The sequence below is a fragment of the Mytilus trossulus genome, chromosome 6, assembly GCF_036588685.1.
Source record: "Mytilus trossulus isolate FHL-02 chromosome 6, PNRI_Mtr1.1.1.hap1, whole genome shotgun sequence".
Classification (NCBI taxonomy): Eukaryota; Metazoa; Mollusca; class Bivalvia; order Mytilida; family Mytilidae; genus Mytilus; species Mytilus trossulus.
In genome coordinates, this window is record NC_086378.1 from 41,093,687 (window position 1) to 41,117,909 (window position 24,223).

Genomic DNA, 24,223 nt, shown 5'->3' on the forward strand with positions numbered 1-24,223 from the left:
AAATTAAAACTTGAGGCTCTCAAGAGCCTGTATCGCTCACCTGTTTCTATTTGGGTTTTTGAAATCATATAAAAAAGATAAAATTTGGCTACAAAGTAACAACACTTGGTCAGCACCTCATTAAGAAAGGAACATTTATGCTATAAAATTGAGAATGAAAATGGGGAATGTGTCAAAGAGACAACAACCCGACCAAATAAAAAAAATAACAGCAGAAGGTCACCAACAGGTCTTCAATGTAGCGAGAAATTCCCGCACCCGGAGGCGTCCTTCAGCTGGCCCCTAAACAAATATATACTAGTTCAGTGATAATGAACGCCATACTAATTTGTTTTCATTCAATTTAGTGGTTCTCTAAAAGAAGACATTTGTATGTATTTCTCATAGGGTCCAATGTTAAACCAAGTCCCTTGCTGGAAGCCATATTGGATGATGGATTGACTACAAATTAACAACACTTGGTCAGCATGTCAAAGGGAACATCCATGCTATGTTTGACTTCATTCCATTCAGTGGTTCTCTAAACTAGAGGCTCTCAAGAGCCTGTATCGCTCACCTGATTCTACTTGGATTTTGAAATCAGGTAAAAATATAAAATGTGGCTACAAAGTAACAACACTTGGCCAGTACCTCATTAAGAAAGGAACATTTATTCTATATTTGCTTTCATTAAATTCAGTGGTTATATGTTAAACCAAAACCACTGCTGGAAGCCATCTTGGACGATGGATCGGCTACAAAGTAACAACACTTGGCCAGTACCTCATTAAGAAAGGAACATTTATGCTATGTTTGCTTTCATTTAATTCAGTGGTTATATATTAAACCAAGTCCACTGCTGGAAGCCAACTTGGATAATGGATCGGCTACAAAGTAACAACACTTGGTCAGCATGTCATAGGAAACATTTATGCTATGTTTGATTTCATTCCATTCAGTGGGTCTCTAAAAGAAGAAATTTCTATGTATTTCCCATTAGGTCCTATGTTAAACTAAGTACCCCACTGGCAGCCATCTTGGATGATGGATCGGCTACAAAGTAACAAAACTTGGTCAGCACCTCATAAATAAGAAACATTCATACTATGTTTGACTTCATTCAATTCAGTGGTTCTCTAGAAGAAGTCATTTGTATGCATTTCCCATAGGGTCCTTTGTTAAACTAAGAACCCAGCTGGCGGCCATCTTGGATGGTGGATCGGCTATAAAGTAACAACACTTGGTCAGCACCTCATAAGGAACATTCATGTCATTTTTGGTTTCATACCATTTTGTGGTTCTCTAAAAGAAGTCATTTGTATGCATTACCCTTAGGGTCCTATGTTAAACTATGTCCTCCGCTGGTGGCCATTTCGGAAGATGGATAGGCTACAAAGTACCAACACTTTGGTCAGCACCTCATAAAGAACGTTCCTGTCACGTTTGGTTTCATTCCATTCAGCGGTTCTCTAAAAGAAGTCTTTTGTATGCATTTCCCATAGGGTCCTATGTTAAACTAAGTCCACCGCTGGCGGCCATCTTGGATGATGGATCGGCTACAAAGTATCAACACTTGGTCAGCACCTTATAAGGGACATTCATGCAATGTTTGGTTTCATTCCATTCAGTGATTCTCTAAAAGAAGTCATTTGTATGCATTTCCCATATGGTCCTATGTTAAACTAAGTCCACCGCTGGCGGCCATTTTAGAAGATGGATCGGCTACAAAGTAACAACACTTGGTCAGTACCTCATAAGGAACATTCATGCCATGTTTGGTTTTATTCCATTGAGTGGTTCTCTAGAAGAAGTTAAAAATGTAAAATGTTAACGACGACGACGGACGACGACGGACGACGGGCCAGGTGAGCTAAAAAGGCATATGTTTATATTTCCCACTGGGTCCTATGTTAAACTAAGTTCCCCGCTGGCAGTCATCTTGCATGATGGATCGGCTACAAAGTAGCAACACTTGGTCAGCAAGTCATTTGGAACATTCTAATAAATATTAGTCTTCTTGTAATTTTAATTGCATTACCTTTCTAATGTCTAAATTGTCCTTTAACCAGAAAACCCTTGCTCTCCACCCTTTTTTGTTCCTAATTGCTTAAGGATTTGAACCATAACCCCCCATAACCACCCCTTTGTAGTTTGGAAACTTGTCGTAACATTTTAGAGAGATTTCTACATTTAAACACAAGTTATTGACTGAAAACTACAAAAATGCTTATTTGGGCCCCTTTTTTTGCCCATCACTTATTGAAGCCCTCTCCCCTTGGCGGAAGAACCACAAAACTCAATTCCAGCGTTCCCTTTGAAGTAAGAAACCTTGTAGTATATGACTTCAGAGAGATCAATAGACTTAAACACAAGTTATTGTCTGTAAACCAGAAAAAAATCTTCTTTTTGAACCCTTTATTCCTAAATGTTGAAGGATATCAACCCCAAACTGAACCATAGCCTTCCCTTTGTGATATTGAACCTTATGGTACAATGTCAGAGAGATCCATACAGATATACAGAAGATATTGTCCCGAAACTAGAAAAATACTTGTTTTTGCCCCTTTTAGGCCCTTAATTCCAAGACTATTTGCCCTATAACCCTTAGAATAAATCCCAACCTTCTACTTAATAGTATGAACATTGTGGTACAATATCAGAGCAATTGAAATACTCATACACAACTTATTGTCCTGAAACTATATAAATGTCTGTTTTGGGACCCTTTGGACCCCTAATTTTCAAACCGTTGGGACCATTATCCCCAAAATCAATCCCAACCTTCCTTCTGTGGTAACAAACATTGTATTAATTTTTTTCTTTCTATTTACTTAAACTAATTCTTTCATTTACTTATACTAAAATTATTATCCGGAAACCATCCGTCTTCGGACGACGCAGACGAAGCCGACGACGACAACGTGATACCAATATACGACAATTTTTTTTTAATTTTTTTTTGCGGTCGTATAAAAAGTATTGTATTTGGCCTCTTATTCCTAAACAGTTTGGGCCATAACCCCCAAAATCAATCCAAACCTTCCTTTTTGGAAATGGAAAGTTGAGGTACAATTCAAAAAGTAAAATACACTTACACACACGTTATTGTCTCGAAACTAGAAAAACACATATGTTGATCCCTTTTGGGACCCTTGTTCCTAAACCTTTGGGACCAAAACCCCCAAAATCAATCTCAACCTTTCTTTTGTGGTAACAAACCTCATGTTAAAATTTTATTGATTTCTTTTAACTTATACTAAAGTTATTATCCGGAAACCATCCGCCTTCGGACGTAGCTGACGAAGTATAAAAACAGAATTGTTCAAAAAATCTTTTATGTATTCTGAACCATTTTTGTGGAATAATTTGCCAATACCGTTAAGGAAAATAGTAACATAGCTAACTGTGTAACCCTCTTAAAATAAAATATTGTTGTTGATGTTGTATTGTTATTTTAAAAGATGTCGCTTAGATATCTTGCATGTGATATCAAATAGTTTATACGCTTTTGAAACTGACACCACTTAACCGAACACTTTCTTATGTAAGAGTTATCTCCCGAACACCGGTTACTTGTGTGCTCTACTCCTTCGTGTCCGTTAAAGATTACGACAAATTTATTTTATCAAATTACGTGTTACATTCTCAGGTTGTCAAGAATCATAAGGATCGAAGGGATCTGAACATTCCATGATAGTTATTTCCCCTAATGTATCTGACATGAGAGACTTGTAATAGAAACTCAAGTAATAGAGACCTTGTGGCTTCTGAATTGAGGTCTTAGGATTTTCAAAACGAAAAAAAAGGTCAAGGTCATGTTTTTTTTTTGCTTTTGATAGTGCATGCTTCTCCTATGAAACTTCAAAAGATATGGACAAAACACTTTCACTTAATTGAAAGATGTGATCTATCGCAAAAAAAAAAACAATCTTGTGAAGTGAAGCAGTAACTTCCAAAAGGAGTTTTCTCCCCTTTTAAATATTAAGGTAAAATGTACAGTCATATAATTTATTGACAATGCATGGTAGAGTCTTTTGATGTGAAGTCCTGCTGGATGACCTTGAAAAAAAGGTCAAAGGCATATTTGGTTAAATTCTGTGATTTTCCATGTTTTTTCATCAAATTTTTAGTATATTTAAGCTTGAAAAAGTATGTGCACATCCAAGAAACAATTTTATATTTGGTGTGATAATGCCAATAGTTATAATAAAGCTTCTGTTCAATTATTTTGTTGATTCTTGGCTGCGCATGATTTTTCCACAACGGAAATAAAAATAGACAACTGCATAAATTCTGTAATTTTCATCGTTTTTGTGGAAAAAGTACATATTATGACGTAATTGTGACGTCATCAGATAAAAATATTTATGTTTTTCATTCATTTTTCTTGACCATATGCATTTCTAAACATTATGTGCCAATTTGAAATGGTCATCAAACATTTTATTTTCTTGGGCCAAAACTCCTTTGACGTTCTAGATTTTGAATTTTTTTTTACCAGAAATAAATGTTCTATAAAACGGATGGAAGGACAAAAGACTATTGCTTCCGCTTTACAATAACATTGCATGCATTGTAGTATTGTTTACAATACAATATGAAGTGCTTTATAATACACGTAATCTGATTGGACGACTAATCAGATTATAGAATAGTTCGGATCTCACCGGCTGTCTATGAACATAGTCTATGAACAAAGTGTTGTAGTCAGCCGAGAACCAGCTTAGAGACTCCATATGAGAGTTATTTCCCCTTATGCATTTCTAACTGGTAAACCATAAGTGATCTAAGACTAGTGTCTTTTAATTTAAGGTCCTTGGTCCAAAAAAATAAAATTAGGCGAAGGTCAAAGGTCAAGGTCATATTCGATATTTTGATTTTAGATTATTCTCAATTCTTTTCATAACCATATAAGATATCTACTACATATTTTTATCAAATTGTCAAAATTCGTAGACATGACAAGCTTGTTCAGCAACTAGTATACAAAGACACAGTGTTACAGAACCATTTGTAAACTTTTTTTTTATGTCTTGGCACTATATTAAAAAAATTGTGAGATTTTCTGAGCATTCTGAGAAAATCCTCAAATGAAACAGTTGAAAAAAAGTCAAAAGTTAACTATACTTACAGCTTTTATCTCCCTGTCTTGAAGTGATGCATTACACGAATAACTGTCGTCATGATAAGGACATTTAAGATATGCCTCTTCATTGTGTATAATAGCTCCTTTCAGGCATTCCCTGCAATTACATTTCTATTAACAGTTAAAGGGGCACAGGCCTTGAGATAAAGAAAAAAAAAATATATGATTTTTGTTTTTCCATCATTATGAAAGTGAAATAGTGAAATAAAAATTCGCGTTTAGCAGCCAAAGAAATATAGCTAATGAATTAGTGGTTTGCAAGTAAATAATTCGACCTCATCTCGTCCGTATGTATGTGAACTTCAATTGTACCTCTTAAACAATAATTGGAATTTTTAGCTAGTGATTAGTTATGCGTGAACTATGCGAGTTCAGCTAGTAAAAAGAAAAGAATTGCAACATTGTAATTGAAGCAGCGGTAAACCATTTTATTGATTGATTTGATATACAAAAACTCATTCTCATGCAGGTTAATACGATTATCAATATACTGTTTTAGCCTACAATATGAAATCAAGCAGATCTAGAAAAATCCAATTGCACGAGTCCGCTTTCTCTTTATATCTTTCTTTATTTTAACGTCGGGTTATATAACCGTCGGCAGTCTTCGGACGGTCACCTGAATGATTAATTAGATGGCGTCTAGACTAAAATACACACGAAATGCTGATACATAAATTTTAGTTTATGCATCGTTAATTGTTTATTTTAGACTATTTTTATATTTGTAATACATTTTTGTTTGTTATAAGTCGAATATGATAATTTCAGTCAAATCGATGCCCATTACCTACTCCGACTAGTTTTAATGTCCTTTATAATTTTTTTTATTTTAGCTCACCTGGCCCACAGGGCCAAGTGAGCTTTTCCCCATCACTTGGCGTCCTGCGTCGTCAACTTTAAAAAAAATCTTCTCCTCTGAAACTACTTGGCCAAATTAAACCAAACTTGGCCACAATCATTATTGGGGTATCTAGTCTAAAAAATGTGTCTGATGACCAGGCCAACCAACCAACATGGCCGCCATGGCTAAAAAAAGAACATAGGGGTAAAATGCAGTTTTTGGCTTATAACTCTAATACCAAAGCATTTAGAGCAAACCTGACGTGGAGTAAAATTGTTTATCAGGTCAAGATTTATCTGCCCTGACATTTTCAGATGAATCGGACAACACAATTGTTGGGTTGCTGCCCCTAAATTGGTAATTTAAGGAAATTATCTTCTCAACCTGACACTTTTATACGATCTCGCGCTCAGTTTCTTCCTTATAGTTTGGATATGAAAACAGGGTTTTTGTGTAAAAGAAAAACCTTTAAAAGAAACCCAGAAAACTACACAAAACTGAGTCCTCTAAACGTGTTGACAGTCTTTTAAGTTGTGCTTATTAATGTGACTAATCATTTATCCATGCATAACCAAGTACTTATTGAAGTCAACACCTGTGCAATTAAGTAAAACATTTACGGAAAAATTAGAATTTTGAACTTGCTGTCAGTTAATTAATAACGATTGTTAGCGAAGTGATTTGTTCTTCCATAAGAAAAAGCCTTTCTCATGTAGCACGACCCAATACATATACCGATCACTTTTACCCAAGATTGTCTCTGATGCTTACCAAACTGGCAAACTTCAGAACTGACTAGATATTGTGACACCTTACAATTCAGACACAGTGGGGCCAAGGGATATGAAACATAGAGTTTAGCTCTGAACTCAATATAAGGGATGCCATAACTGCTGCAGGAAAATCAAAGTCTATGTTAATAAAATTGAGAATGGAAATGGGGAATGTGTCAAAGAGACAACAACCCGACCAAATAAAAAACAACAGCAGAAGGTCACCAACAGGTCTTCAATGTAGCGAGAAATTCCCGCACCCGGAGGCGTCCTTCAGCTGGCCCCTAAACAAATATATACTAGTTCAGTGATAATGAACGCCATACTAATTTCCAAATTGTACACAAGAAACTAATATAAAAATAATACAAGACTAACAAAGGCCAGAGGCTCCTGACTTGGGACAGGCGCAAAAATGCGGCGGGGTTAAACATGTTTGTGAGATCTCAACCCTCCCCCTATACCTCTAACCAATGTAGAAAAATAAACGCATAACAATACGCACATTAAAATTCAGTTCAAGAGAAGTCCGAGTCTGATGTCAGAAGATGTAACCAAAGAAAATAAACAAAATGACAATAATACATAAATAACAACAGACTACTAGCAGTTAACTGACATGCCAGCTCCAGACTTCAATTAAACTGACTGAAAGATTATGATTTCATCATATGAACATCTGGCACAATCCTTCCCGTTAGGGGTTTAGTATCATACCATCATAACATATATGAGAAGAACATAACCCGTGTCATGCCAACAACTGTTTTTAGAATAAATGTCTAGTTCCGACGCAAGGACCTTATCAGTGACTCAATATTAACGCCAAAATATGCAATCTTTAATGACTTGACAACAGTATCGTAATTATATCCCTTCTTAATCAGTCTATTTAAAGGTTTTGTAAGTTTCTGAGGTGAATACTGACACCTTTGTGCTATAAAGAATATTTCCATAAAAAAAGGATGTGAAATACCTGAACGTATAAAAAGTCTGCATGTTGAGCTATATTTACGAATGCTGTCTTTATACCGATGATAAAATTTAGTAAAAGTTTTGACTAGTTTGTGATATCGAAAACCCTGGTGTAATAATTTTTCAGTAATACATAAATTTCTCTCGTTAAAATCTAAAACATTGTTACAAACACGAGCGAATCGTACAAGTTGAGATATATAAACACCGTAAGATGGTGACAAGGGAACGTCACCATCTAAAAACGGATAATTAACGATAGGAAATGAAAAATCATCCCTTTTATTATAAATTTAGTATTCAGCTTTCCGTTAGTGATATAGATATCAAGATCGAGGAAAGGGCAGTGGTCATTATTAGTATTAGCTTTATTTAAAGTAAGTTCAGCAGGATAAATTTCATTAATATACATACTGAAGTCGTCATTATTGAGAGCCAAAATATCATCCAAATATCTAAAAGTATTATTAAATTTGTTTATCAGATGTTGTTTTGATGGGTCTTTGGTTATTTTTGTCATACAAACAACTCATAACAATACAAAAAGAGGTCCGCAATAAGTGGTGCACAGTTAGTCCCCATTGGAATTCCGATAGTCTGCCGATATACGGAATCCCCAAAGCGAACAAAAATGTTATCTAGTAAAAATTCAAGGGCATATATAGTATCAAAGCATGTCCAATTAACATAGTTTTTTTGTTTATTGCTACTATAAAATGACCTAAAAGAGTTTGAATATATATATTCACATTCTGATTTTTTGAATGCCCATTTAATTAGGTGTGTGAATTTTTTCTTAATGAGAATGTGAGGCAATGTGGTATACAGGGTAGAAAAATCAAAACTTTGAACAGATTCAAAATCACCAATATGAGCATGCAATTTATCAAGTACTTCCAACGAGTTCTTGACACTCCAAAAGTAATTTATTCCACTATTTTCGACGGCCTTATTTGAACAATTTATTATGAGGTTTTTAATTGTACCAAGTGTGCTGGTAAGAAGAATAGACAATTTAGTAGTTGAACAATGGCTTGAAGACGAAATAAATCTATATTTGTAAGGGTATTTGTGTAGTTTTGGAAGCCAATACATAGTTGGGACTTTCATTGTATTTGGCTCTGCTTGTAAAGCGGTGGCTAAAAGTTTATGTTTGTTACAGAGTTCGTTTTCTGAAAATGGAGTCAGTTGGAATGTTGGTGAATTGGTGATTTCCTTTTTCAGAACCTCAATGTAAAATTTACGTCAAACAATAATAATATTATTAGCAGCTTTATCGGCCGGGACAAAAACAAATTCCTTGGCTAGTTCTTTTAGTTTATGTTTGATACGAGAAATAGGTTTATTGTGGTTATTGTTAATAGTAAAATGTTCTTTAAAATGTTGAATACGTATATCAACTATCTTCATTACTGAATTGAAAAAAGAGTCCAAAGATTTTTTGTCAGCTTTTTCCCGTTTTATCCATTTCATACAGTAAGTATGGAGTGAGTCGTGGATGATATTACGACACTCATTCCAATTAATAATTGACGGGGGACGATATTTAGGTCCTTTACTGAGGAATGATTTTAACTCTCGGTCTTGAACGATGTTAAGATCTCCTGTTATAACATGGGAAATGGGTCCATAAATATATGCGGAATTACTGCAATTACATGAAGTGGGTGTATTTTCACTGATATTAACATCTTTACACAATTGACTATAATTAAACACAAATTTCCGGGTAGATTTCTTGTAAATATAACAAATAAGCGGTAGTTCAGTATTGTTAAAATAACCAGGAATTTGTTCTTTAACAGAATGGTCGTTAAATATACCGGCAATATTTACAAAATCAAAGCCTTTATTGACATACTTAATTTTAATAAAATGTTTTTTATGATCTTCAGGGCGATCAATTTTGGGAAATAATTTAGAATAACAATATGCCATAATAATTTGAACAATTTCATACTTAGGACTGCTATATGAAATTGTGTTGCAATCCTCCAAAATTTTATTTAACTTATTAACCGGTAACGAACAGAGTTTTGTTAACAGATAATGTCTGCCGTTGTTTTTTGAAATAGAAATTAGGTCCGAAATATTGGTATGATTGGCCCGAAATTTTCTTTGATTGCGATTTGTTCTACGACCGTGAGAACGGTTTTTACGAACAGTTTTAGAAACTATATCCAAAATGTTAACGGAATTGGTTCTAGATATATTACCAATTCCCATGATATTATCATTTAGACCGAGAGGGTAAACTGTCTGTAATTTTTTAATTCAATTTAATTCAATTATTTTCCGTGATCGTACAAACTTTGAATGCGATTCACCAGGCTGCTTATTTACTACTTCTAAAGGTTGAACTGCTAAATATTTAAACGGATGGTTGTGCTTCTTAAGGTGTTGGTAAATGATACTTTTGAATTTATTTGGTCTTTTAAAACGATACAGATGTTCTTGAGTGCGTTTAGATAAATATCGTCCAGTTTCTTCTACGTACTGAATACCACACCCCGGTTTGTTTCATGTGAGTAAATAAATAATACTGTTTGTTTTTCAAGTTATATCAGTTTCAAAATATAAAGAAAATGTGCGACCATTAAACGTGGACCTTACCGTATTGTTGGTAGAAAGACGGGGACATGTAAGTCATTTTTTGGCATGACACTTATCGATAGAAGGGTAACCACGATTTTTATTGTTAAAAATGTTAGCGATAGTAGTATTTTTAGATAACCGATTTTGAAGATTGAGACGTGTAGATACCCTTTGAACAAGTAAGACTTTCAGAATTAGACCAAGGTGTGCCTGAAAATATCAAGGATACATTAAAAGAAGAACCACTACTTCACCCGTTTTGGTATTTCTATGGAAATGATGCCCGCATAGCTTCTAAATAGATATAGAAAGATGTGGTATGAGTGCCAATGATACAACACACCATCCAAGTCACAATTTATAACAGTAAACCATTATATGTCACGGTCCGGTTTTCAACACGGAGCCTATGCTCAAAAGTTCATTTGTTAGTTAATTGATGAAAAATAACGAAAAGGCGCTTCTGAAGCGTATATTGTCCCTAAAGATAACAAAAATTCGTAAATGTATGGCTATTACAAAATCAATCGTTTCTGTAGCAACATTCGCCCAATTACATTTGGGATTGATAGTGCAAATATATCATGCATATGCATAGGGAATATGGGTCACGAACATTAATCGAAACTTTGTACTCGCATTGCTTTTGTGTTTCCTATGAAAAGGTAAGACTATATCTGACGAGTATGACAGACTCATGACGATATTTCGCTCCAGATACCATTTGTACTCAAAAACTGTGTTTGCTTTGAACAAACTCTGCTTGTCCTTATAAAAAAAGGGCAGTGTCTTGTAATGCTTATACGCGTACTGAGTCCGCATATGATGACTAAGAGATTGATTCATTTCCCTATTTAATGAATACTTGAGCTACTGTGTGTCGCTTTTAAAAGTTTTATAAGGATCATGACTGATTTTGAATTACAACATTAGAAAATTGGCATTGCATTGTATAATTTTTCATCTTTCCCTTAAAAAAAAATAATAGTTAACTTTTTTTACCAGGATTATCCCACTAAAAAAATTTTCATGCACCAAACTTACTTTGTTTTACACTCAATTTTTTAAAACCTCGCATTCGCCTCGGGTGACTATAGTATATTTTATGTTATAATTGCTCTGTTTAGACTTTGCAAATTCACAATACATTTTATATATTTATCTATAACTAGATACTATTTTTTACAAAATACACAACCTTTAAACACTGTTTCAGCGCTTGAATTTTTTTTTTTCAAAGATAGAAAAAATATTGAAATAATTTGATAAACTGGTGTTTTATAGTTTAGAAAATAATTCTGTAATATACAATAGTGAAACACTATACACAATGTGAAAGTTTATGGATGTGAAAAGGACAAGACCTCTTCTTCTTTTGCTATGTCTTAAATGGAAAAAATTCAGAAGGTTCAAAATCAACGCCATTTTGTAATGGCAGCTCTTCATATAAGTAGTCAAATTTGTCGTTTTAACATCGTTTATAGCATATGCTTATGATCGAATTGTTTTTGTAGCATTCTATTGAATCATTATCAGAATATTTCTCCTTTTGTCCTTGTGGTTGAAATATTGATATTTTTAGGTCTGACCTTTGAGTTCAATTTCACAAAATTGTGACCACTCTGGATTTTTACGACCCAACTTTTCTTATTGTACACGTTTTCCTCTTTCCATCGATATATAATTTGGGTGTGTGTTCTTCCGGACCATTAAAGTTTAAAAAAATGACCTCTGGTTGCGGTACTAAAGATACATGCTCCCAAGTACACTGGCTTGTCAAACTTGAGTTTGGTTTTCTGTATGTTTATTACTACCATGGACTCGTTATACACCACGAATTGGTCACAGTTGGGTTTAGCTATTAGTTTCAACGGTTGCTTATCAGTAGTCATTAATATTATATTAACCCGTTAACATATGTTTTCCATGGTATTTTCAAACATTGAGTTGTTCATCAGTTTAAAAAAATATTTTCCAGACACGATGCTGGCTATGATTTTAAGGTTCCACTAAAGTCAAAATATAGGACACTTCATAAACATCTAAACTTTGCCTGTATTTTTCAACCTATAAGGAATAAAGTCATAAACTATGAGAACATATGTTCATTTAAACATACTTTACATATACACACTGTATAAATTATAATTAAAGTTGAAATTGTTATGTTGTGGCCAAACCGGTTTTTGGGGTGAACACTAAATTTTCAAAAAAATCTGCAGGCCTGCAAGACGACTTAATTTGCTTAAAATTGGTATGAACGAATACTGTTACATGTAATGCAGGGCAAGCGCATGATGATTTTTCTATAAAATGTATTGATTTTCGAGTTTCAGTTTATTTCATGTATCTAAGTGAACGAATATCGAAGGTACAATACAGAAATTGGACAAATATGCCATTAAAACATATGTATGTGGCAAATCAGCATCCGCTTGCCCTGCATTACATGTAACAGTATTCGTCCATACCAATTTTAAGCAAATTAAGTCGTCTTGCAGGCCTGCAGATTTTTTTGAAAATTTAGTGTTCACCCCAAGAACCGGTTTGGCCACAACATAACAATTTCAAGTTTATTTACAATTTACACAATGTGTATATATAAAGTATGTTTAAATGAACATATGTTCTCATAGTTTATGACTTTATTCATTACAGATTGAAAAATACAGGCAAAGTTTAGATGTTTATGAAGTGTTCTATATTTTGACTTTAGTGGAACCTTAAGGTTAGTGTTCACGTCAATGAAAATCTTAAGCCAAATTAATTGTTAAAATTTTGACACACGATGCACATTGGTTAATACCAACCGGTGGGAACAACACTGTTTCAAATTTCTATGATGAAGAAAATACTTTACACGTTTGTTTTAATCTAAATGCGGTACTATCTTATGAACCTTGTTCATTTCTATGTTTTCGTGTATAAGTGATAAGTCGTTATGACTATCGTATTGTCTGCTGGTTAATCCAATTCACAATTAATTATGTTCCTTACCTCATCCTCATATTTTCACATGTCAATGTCAAAGATATCTTCCAATTGCACAACGTGTCCTTTCAAGTAAAAGTCGTGGTAGTCTTGACAATTTATAATGTTTGACAGTCAAATATTGTCAACATATGTTGTACATGAGCATAGTCAGCCACACTAATGTGTTCATTATTAAGTCGGTTAGCAGTTAGTAGTTGTGTTTTCGTCATGTTGTAATGACCCTTCATGAAATCGTCAGATAAACATTTTTTTATCATTAATTGATAATGCTACCCAAATCACGACTCTTATCTTAAATTGGTTTAACTTTAAATTTTTAGCTAAATATATAAGGTCTCGAACGAATTTAACATCAACCTACACGAATCAATGAAAAGCATTTCTTACCCATCCCCTTTCTAAGAAAAAAAATATAAGTTGCCAGAGTACAAATTCTATATTTACAGATTTCACCTCTTAAGAAAGAGTTGACAAATCTTAAAAAAAAACTTGGTATGAACAAAGCTTAATGAATTATAACACTGCTTACAAAGTTTCATGACAATAGGATGTATATTATAGACATTAAGTTAAGTTCTATACTCATCTTTGTGTGTAAAATTTTGACGTTAAAATTGAAAAATTTCAACTATCAACATTTGGGGCTTTAAAAATTTAAATATTGCAAAAAAATACTTTTTAAATGCCTTTATATATAACTTATCATGTACTAAAGGCAATAGAGTACTCATTTGATTTATCAGTCGTGGCATAATTATTCAAAAGTCAAATTTATATGAGCCTGTGCCTAAAAAAATAGGTTTTTCAATGAAGGGGGACCTTACATAAAGATGTAATATTTTCCAGCAATTTTAAATTTGTGAAGCTTTTTGGTTATAAATAATCCTTACATATGTATTGAAGGTACTTTAAATGGAAAGAAAAGTTACTAATAACATATCATATTAGTTTAAAAGGGTCTTAGGCCAAGTAAGACTGGAAAAAATTTAGGGTCAATTTAGGCCGTGCCACATATTTACATTAAAAAATGCATATTGAGGCTATAAGAAATGAAAATTTGTGTCTTTTTTATCATTTCTATACTCATGTGACATGATACAACAAATCTGAGCACAAAAAGACTCTTGCAATTAACTTTTCTTACAAGTAGTATGGGCTGATACAAAGATTTTTTGCCTTTTTAGGGAAAAACTTGCATGCAATTTATTCTCAACAGGCTTATATTTAAACCACTTGCTATCCTACAGAAGAAAAGAAATATATTATGTGAAATGGAACAGGTACAATAGACATTGTAAAGTGCATTTGATACAAATTTAGTAAGGTCTCTAATATGGACATCAAATTTTATATACCAAGCTCCCCACTATTGGCTTCATCCAAACAAGGCGTTAGACAAGGGTAATTTATACAACACATTTTGCACATTTTGTCTGAGATAAACTTCTTTTCTGTAGATTCAGAGTTCATAAATAAGTAAAAGAAGCAGATAAAGGCATAGAAACACAAATATTTACACATGAAAACCTGTCAGATAGAAAGTCAGGATGCCATTTATGCATCAATATTGAAAAAGTTATAAAATGCCTATTTTGACCATAAAATGCCAAAATTGGTCATTTTTGCAGAAATTCTATAAAATAAAAGTTTAAATCCTTTAGTTTTATGCTATTTGACAAGTTGACACCATCAAATCATTTAGGGAAGTTGCCAGAGTACAAATTCTATATTTACAGATTTCACCTCTTAAGAAAGAGTTGACAAATCTTAAAAAAACTTGGTATGAACAAAGCTTAATGAATTATAACACTGCTTACAAAGTTTCATGACAATAGGATGTATATTATAGACATTAAGTTAAGTTCTATACTCATCTTTGCGTGTAAAATTTTGACGTTAAAATTGAAAAATTTCAACTATCAACATTTGGGGCTTTAAAAATTAAAATATTGCAAAAAAATACTTTTTAAATGCCTTTATATATAACTTGTCATGTACTAAAGGCAATAGAGTACTCATTTGATTTATCAGTCTTGGCATAATTATTCAAAAGTCAAATTTATATGAGCCTGTGCCTAAAAAAATAGGTTTTTCAATGAAGGGGGACCTTACATAAAGATGTAATATTTTCCAGCAATTTTAAATTTGTGAAGCTTTTTGGTTATAAATAATCCTTAGATATGTATTGAATGTACTTTAAATGGAAAGAAAAGTTACTAATAAAGACTGGAAAAAATTTAGGGTCAATTTAGGCCGTGCCACATATTTACATTAAAAAATGCATATTGAGGCTATAAGAAATGAAAATTTGTGTCTTTTTTATCATTTCTATACTCATGTGACATGATACAACAAATCTGAGCACAAAAAGACTCTTGCAATTAACTTTTCTTACAAGTAGTATGGGCTGATACAAAGATTTTTTGCCTTTTTAGGGAAAAACTTGCATGCAATTTATTCTCAACAGGCTTATATTTAAACCACTTGCTATCCTACAGAAGAAAAGAAATATATTATGTGAAATGGAACAGGTACAATAGACATTGTAAAGTGCATTTGATACAAATTTAGTAAGGTCTCTAATATGGACATCAAATTTTATATACCAAGCTCCCCACTATTGGCTTCATCCAAACAAGGCGTTAGACAAGGGTAATTTATACAACACATTTTGCACATTTTGTCTGAGATAAACTTCTTTTCTGTAGATTCAGAGTTCATAAATAAGTAAAAGAAGCAGATAAAGGCATAGAAACACAAATATTTACACATGAAAACCTGTCAGATAGAAAGTCAGGATGCCATTTATGCATCAATATTGAAAAAGTTATAAAATGCCTATTTTGACCATAAAATGCCAAAATTGGTCATTTTTGCAGAAATTCTATAAAATAAAAGTTTAAATCCTTTAGTTTTATGCTATTTGACAAGTTGACACCATCAAATCATTTAGGGAAGTTGCCAGAGTACAAATTCTATATTTACAGATTTCACCTCTTAAGAAAGAGTTGACAAATCTTAAAAAAACTTGGTATGAACAAAGCTTAATGAATTATAACACTGCTTACAAAGTTTCATGACAATAGGATGTATATTATAGACATTAAGTTAAGTTCTATACTCATCTTTGCGTGTAAAATTTTGACGTTAAAATTGAAAAATTTCAACTATCAACATTTGGGGCTTTAAAAATTAAAATATTGCAAAAAAATACTTTTTAAATGCCTTTATATATAACTTGTCATGTACTAAAGGCAATAGAGTACTCATTTGATTTATCAGTCTTGGCATAATTATTCAAAAGTCAAATTTATATGAGCCTGTGCCTAAAAAAATAGGTTTTTCAATGAAGGGGGACCTTACATAAAGATGTAATATTTTCCAGCAATTTTAAATTTGTGAAGCTTTTTGGTTATAAATAATCCTTACATATGTATTGAATGTACTTTAAATGGAAAGAAAAGTTACTAATAACATATCATATTAGTTTAAAAGGGTCTTAGGCCAAGTAAGACTGGAAAAAATTTAGGGTCAATTTAGGCCGTGCCACATATTTACATTAAAAAATGCATATTGAGGCTATAAGAAATGAAAATTTGTGTCTTTTTTATCATTTCTATACTCATGTGACATGATACAACAAATCTGAGCACAAAAAGACTCTTGCAATTAACTTTTCTTACAAGTAGTATGGGCTGATACAAAGATTTTTTGCCTTTTTAGGGAAAAACTTGCATGCAATTTATTCTCAACAGGCTTATATTTAAACCACTTGCTATCCTACAGAAGAAAAGAAATATATTATGTGAAATGGAACAGGTACAATAGACATTGTAAAGTGCATTTGATACAAATTTAGTAAGGTCTCTAATATGGACATCAAATTTTATATACCAAGCTCCCCACTATTGGCTTCATCCAAACAAGGCGTTAGACAAGGGTAATTTATACAACACATTTTGCACATTTTGTCTGAGATAAACTTCTTTTCTGTAGATTCAGAGTTCATAAATAAGTAAAAGAAGCAGATAAAGGCATAGAAACACAAATATTTACACATGAAAACCTGTCAGATAGAAAGTCAGGATGCCATTTATGCATCAATATTGAAAAAGTTATAAAATGCCTATTTTGACCATAAAATGCCAAAATTGGTCATTTTTGCAGAAATTCTATAAAATAAAAGTTTAAATCCTTTAGTTTTATGCTATTTGACAAGTTGACACCATCAAATCATTTAGGGAAGTTGCCAGAGTACAAATTCTATATTTACAGATTTCACCTCTTAAGAAAGAGTTGACAAATCTTAAAAAAACTTGGTATGAACAAAGCTTAATGAATTATAACACTGCTTACAAAGTTTCATGACAATAGGATGTATATTATAGACATTAAGTTAAGTTCTATACTCATCTTTGCGTGTAAAATTTTGACGTTAAAATTGAAAAATTTCAACTATCAACATTTGGGGCTTTAAAAATTAAAATATTGCCAAAAAATACTTTTTAAATGCCTTTATATATAACTTATCATGTACTAAAGGCAATAGAGTACTCATTTGATTTATCAGTCTTGGCATAATTATTCAAAAGTCAAATTTATATGAGCCTGTGCCTAAAAAAATAGGTTTTTCAATGAAGGGGGACCTTACATAAAGATGTAATATTTTCCAGCAATTTTAAATTTGTGAAGCTTTTTGGTTATAAATAATCCTTACATATGTATTGAAGGTACTTTAAATGGAAAGAAAAGTTACTAATAACATATCATATTAGTTTAAAAGGGTCTTAGGCCAAGTAAGACTGGAAAAAATTTAGGGTCAATTTAGGCCGTGCCACATATTTACATTAAAAAATGCATATTGAGGCTATAAGAAATGAAAATTTGTGTCTTTTTTATCATTTCTATACTCATGTGACATGATACAACAAATCTGAGCACAAAAAGACTCTTGCAATTAACTTTTCTTACAAGTAGTATGGGCTGATACAAAGATTTTTTGCCTTTTTAGGGAAAAACTTGCATGCAATTTATTCTCAACAGGCTTATATTTAAACCACTTGCTATCCTACAGAAGAAAAGAAATATATTATGTGAAATGGAACAGGTACAATAGACATTGTAAAGTGCATTTGATACAAATTTAGTAAGGTCTCTAATATGGACATCAAATTTTATATACCAAGCTCCCCACTATTGGCTTCATCCAAACAAGGCGTTAGACAAGGGTAATTTATACAACACATTTTGCACATTTTGTCTGAGATAAACTTCTTTTCTGTAGATTCAGAGTTCATAAATAAGTAAAAGAAGCAGATAAAGGCATAGAAACACAAATATTTACACATGAAAACCTGTCAGATAGAAAGTCAGGATGCCATTTATGCATCAATATTGAAAAAGTTATAAAATGCCTATTTTGACCATAAAATGCCAAAATTGGTCATTTTTGCAGAAATTCTATAAAATAAAAGTTTAAATCCTTTAGTTTTATGCTATTTGACAAGTTGACACCATCAAATCATTTAGGGAAGTTGCCAGAGTACAAATTCTATATTTACAGATTTCACCTCTTAAGAAAGAGTTGACAAATCTTAAAAAAACTTGGTATGAACAAAGCTTAATGAATTATAACACTGCTTACAAAGTTTCATGACAATAGGATGTATATTATAGACATTAAGTTAAGTTCTATACTCATCTTTGCGTGTAAAATTTTGACGTTAAAATTGAAAAATTTCAACTATCAACATTTGGGGCTTTAAAAATTAAAATATTGCCAAAAAATACTTTTTAAATGCCTTTATATATAACTTGTCATGTACTAAAGGCAATAGAGTACTCATTTGATTTATCAGTCTTGGCATAATTATTCAAAAGTCAAATTTATATGAGCCTGTGCCTAAAAAAATAGGTTTTTCAATGAAGGGGGACCTTACATAAAGATGTAATATTTTCCAGCAATTTTAAATTTGTGAAGCTTTTTGGTTATAAATAATCCTTACATATGTATTGAAGGTACTTTAAATGGAAAGAAAAGTTACTAATAACATATCATATTAGTTTAAAAGGGTCTTAGGCCAAGTAAGACTGGAAAAAATTTAGGGTCAATTTAGGCCGTGCCACATATTTACATTAAAAAATGCATATTGAGGCTATAAGAAATGAAAATTTGTGTCTTTTTTATCATTTCTATACTCATGTGACATGATACAACAAATCTGAGCACAAAAAGACTCTTGCAATTAACTTTTCTTACAAGTAGTATGGGCTGATACAAAGATTTTTTGCCTTTTTAGGGAAAAACTTGCATGCAATTTATTCTCAACAGGCTTATATTTAAACCACTTGCTATCCTACAGAAGAAAAGAAATATATTATGTGAAATGGAACAGGTACAATAGACATTGTAAAGTGCATTTGATACAAATTTAGTAAGGTCTCTAATATGGACATCAAATTTTATATACCAAGCTCCCCACTATTGGCTTCATCCAAACAAGGCGTTAGACAAGGGTAATTTATACAACACATTTTGCACATTTTGTCTGAGATAAACTTCTTTTCTGTAGATTCAGAGTTCATAAATAAGTAAAAGAAGCAGATAAAGGCATAGAAACACAAATATTTACACATGAAAACCTGTCAGATAGAAAGTCAGGATGCCATTTATGCATCAATATTGAAAAAGTTATAAAATGCCTATTTTGACCATAAAATGCCAAAATTGGTCATTTTTGCAGAAATTCTATAAAATAAAAGTTTAAATCCTTTAGTTTTATGCTATTTGACAAGTTGACACCATCAAATCATTTAGGGAAGTTGCCAGAGTACAAATTCTATATTTACAGATTTCACCTCTTAATATTAGGTCCGAGACCACAATTGTCGTCCCTTGATTTTCGTTGTTCACGAATATAGTCCCTATTGTTAACAGTGGGTTACTTGCCAATAATTTATAAACCCCTTCCAAATTTATTTCTCCATGTTTAATGCCTCAAATTGTAAGTAGTGGGGTGAAATTACACTGTAAAAAAATTTGGGTCCAGAATTTTACAGGAAAGTAGTGATTTGGTCCAGCTGAAAAAGGTTAAAAATTAGCACTTCGGAAGCTGTCAAAAGATTTTAAGACACCCTAAACACAAAATTGTCCATATTTTGAGTTAGAGGCGATGAAGTTTTCTATAATTTTGATATAACTTGTCCCAAAAGTAGTACAACACACTGTAAAAATTTCATTGAGAAAGCGCAGGTGGGATTTTTTTAATTTTCATTTATGTTCTAAAAGAAATGCACTACGAATTAATTGTGTTCTCGGACCTAAGAGGTGAAGTCTGTAAATATAGAATCTGTACTTTGGCAACTTCCCTAAATGATTTGGTGGTGTCAATTTGTCAAATAGCATGAAACTAAAGGATTTAAACTTTTATTTTATAGAATTTCTTCAAAAATGACCAATTTTAGCATTTTATGGTCAAAATAGGCATTTTAAGGCTTTTTCAATATTGATGCAAACATGGCATCCTGACTTTCTATCTGAAAGGTTTTCATGTGTCAATACATGTGTTTTCTATGCCTTTATCTAGTTCTTTTACTTGTTTATGAACTCAGAATCTACAGAAAAGAAGATTATCTCAGACAATATGTACAAAATGTGTTGTATAAATGACCCTTGTCTAACGCCCTGTTTGGATGAAGTCAAAAGTGGGGTTCTTGGTACATAAAATTTGAAGTCCACAATCAAGATCTCACTAAATTTGTATCAAAAGCACTTTACAATGTCTATTGTACCTGTTCCATCTCACATAATATCTTTCTTTTCTTCTGTAGGATAGCAAGTGGTTTAAATATAAGCCTGTTGAGACTAAAATTGCATTCAAGTTTTTCATTAAAAAGGCAAAATTCTTTGTATCAGACCATACTGTCTGTAAGAAAAGTTAATTGCAAGAGTCTTTCTGTGCTCAGATTTGTTGTATCATGTCACATGAGTATAGAAATGATAAAAAAGACACAATTTTTTATTTCTTATAGCCTCAATATGCATTTTTTAATGTAAATATGTGGCACGGCCTAAATTGACCCTTATTTTTTTCCAGTCTTACTTGGCTTAAGACCCTTTTAAACTAATATGATGTGTTATTTGTGACTTTTCTTTCCATTTAAAGTACATTCAATACATATGTAAGGATTATTTATAACCAAAAAGCTTCACAAATTTAAAATTGCTGGAAAAAATTACATCTTCATGTAAGGTCCCCTTTCATTGAAAAACCTTTATTTTTAGGCCCAGGCTGATATAAATTTGACTTTTGAATAATTATGCTAAGTCTGATAAATCAAATGAGTACTCTATTGCTTTAAGTACATAATAAATGATATATTAGAGCATTTAAAAAGTATTTTTTGGCACTATTTTAATTTTCAAAGCCCAAAATGTTGATAGTTGAAATTATTCAATTTGAACGTCAAAATTTAACACGCAAAGATGAGTATAGAATTTAACATATTGTCTATAATATATATCCTATTGTTATGAAACTTTGCAAGCAGTGTTATAATTTATTAAGCTTTGGTCATACCAAGTTTTTTTAAGATTTGTCAACTCTTTCTATCCTATTAGGTCCGAGACCACAATTGTCGTCCCTTGATTTTCGTTGTTCACGAATATAGTCCCTATTGTTAACAGTGGGTTACTTGCCAATAATTTATAAACCCCTTCCAAATTTATTTCTCCATGTTTAATGCCTCAAATTGTAAGTAGTGGGGTGAAATTACACTGTAAAAAAATTTGGGTCCAGAATTTTACAGGAAAGTAGTGATTTGGTCCAGCTGAAAAAGGTTAAAAATTAGCACTTCGGAAGCTGTCAAAAGATTTTAAGACACCCTAAACACAAAATTGTCCATATTTTGAGTTAGAGGCGATGAAGTTTTCTATAATTTTGATATAACTTGTCCCAAAAGTAGTACAACACACTGTAAAAATTTCATTGAGAAAGCGCAGGTGGGATTTTTTTAATTTTCATTTATGTTCTAAAAGAAATGCACTACGAATTAATTGTGTTCTCGGACCAGAAAGAGTTGACAAATCTTAAAAAAACTTGGTATGAACAAAGCTTAATGAATTATAACACTGCTTACAAAGTTTCATGACAATAGGATGTATATTATAGACATTAAGTTAAGTTCTATACTCATCTTTGCGTGTAAAATTTTGTCGTTAAAATTGAAAAATTTCAACTATCAACATTTGGGGCTTTAAAAATTAAAATATTGCCAAAAAATACTTTTTAAATGCCTTTATATATAACTTATCATGTACTAAAGGCAATAGAGTACTCATTTGATTTATCAGTCTTGGCATAATTATTCAAAAGTCAAATTTATATGAGCCTGTGCCTAAAAAAATAGGTTTTTCAATGAAGGGGGACCTTACATAAAGATGTAATATTTTCCAGCAATTTTAAATTTGTGAAGCTTTTTGGTTATAAATAATCCTTACATATGTATTGAAGGTACTTTAAATGGAAAGAAAAGTTACTAATAACATATCATATTAGTTTAAAAGGGTCTTAGGCCAAGTAAGACTGGAAAAAATTTAGGGTCAATTTAGGCCGTGCCACATATTTACATTAAAAAATGCATATTGAGGCTATAAGAAATGAAAATTTGTGTCTTTTTTATCATTTCTATACTCATGTGACATGATACAACAAATCTGAGCACAAAAAGACTCTTGCAATTAACTTTTCTTACAAGTAGTATGGGCTGATACAAAGATTTTTTGCCTTTTTAGGGAAAAACTTGCATGCAATTTATTCTCAACAGGCTTATATTTAAACCACTTGCTATCCTACAGAAGAAAAGAAATATATTATGTGAAATTGAACAGGTACAATAGACATTGTAAAGTGCATTTGATACAAATTTAGTAAGGTCTCTAATATGTACATCAAATTTTATATACCAAGCTCCCCACTATTGGCTTCATCCAAACAAGGCGTTAGACAAGGGTAATTTATACAACACATTTTGCACATTTTGTCTGAGATAAACTTCTTTTCTGTAGATTCAGAGTTCATAAATAAGTAAAAGAAGCAGATAAAGGCATAGAAACACAAATATTTACACATGAAAACCTGTCAGATAGAAAGTCAGGATGCCATTTATGCATCAATATTGAAAAAGTTATAAAATGCCTATTTTGACCATAAAATGCCAAAATTGGTCATTTTTGCAGAAATTCTATAAAATAAAAGTTTAAATCCTTTAGTTTTATGCTATTTGACAAGTTGACACCATCAAATCATTTAGGGAAGTTGCCAGAGTACAAATTCTATATTTACAGATTTCACCTCTTAAGAAAGAGTTGACAAATCTTAAAAAAACTTGGTATGAACAAAGCTTAATGAATTATAACACTGCTTACAAAGTTTCATGACAATAGGATGTATATTATAGACATTAAGTTAAGTTCTATACTCATCTTTGCGTGTAAAAGGAGTAAGTTCGGTAAGGGTCATATTTGGCCCCAATTATAAAGTTTATAGTTACAAGACAATAAATGTTTTAAGTTGCCTTAAAGACATGTTGGAAAGTTAAACAGAACTATTTTTGTCAAAGTTTAATTCTAACACGTTGATTTTTACATCCAAAAAAGGTCAAAATAATGGATTTTGGTGAAATTGACAAAATCAGCTAGATTTCAACCAAATGAAGGACCAGGAAACATAGAGCGCAGGCGTCGACAAGCTTAAGATTCAAATAAGACATGTGAAAGGTCTTCACAAACATTATTTATAAAGATCTTTGTTGTCGACGCATGCGCTCTATGTTTCCTGTCCAATTATCTATGGAAATTTACCCATTTTCATTGATTTTTTCGTGAAAAATCAATATGAGTACAACTTGTGACGTCAT

The 24,223-nt window shown here is 32.1% G+C and overlaps 1 protein-coding gene across 2 annotated transcripts in view; it reads right to left on the minus strand.

Annotated features, from left to right (window-relative positions):
• Positions 1-24,223, minus strand: part of LOC134721349 (ranBP-type and C3HC4-type zinc finger-containing protein 1-like) — a 244,662-nt gene that overhangs the window by 26,055 nt on the left and 194,384 nt on the right. For both annotated transcript variants that reach the window (XM_063584289.1, XM_063584290.1), the window contains exon 9: positions 5,111-5,222. In XM_063584289.1, the coding sequence (XP_063440359.1) occupies positions 5,111-5,222 (112 nt within the window). The remainder of the gene's footprint in view (positions 1-5,110; positions 5,223-24,223) is intronic.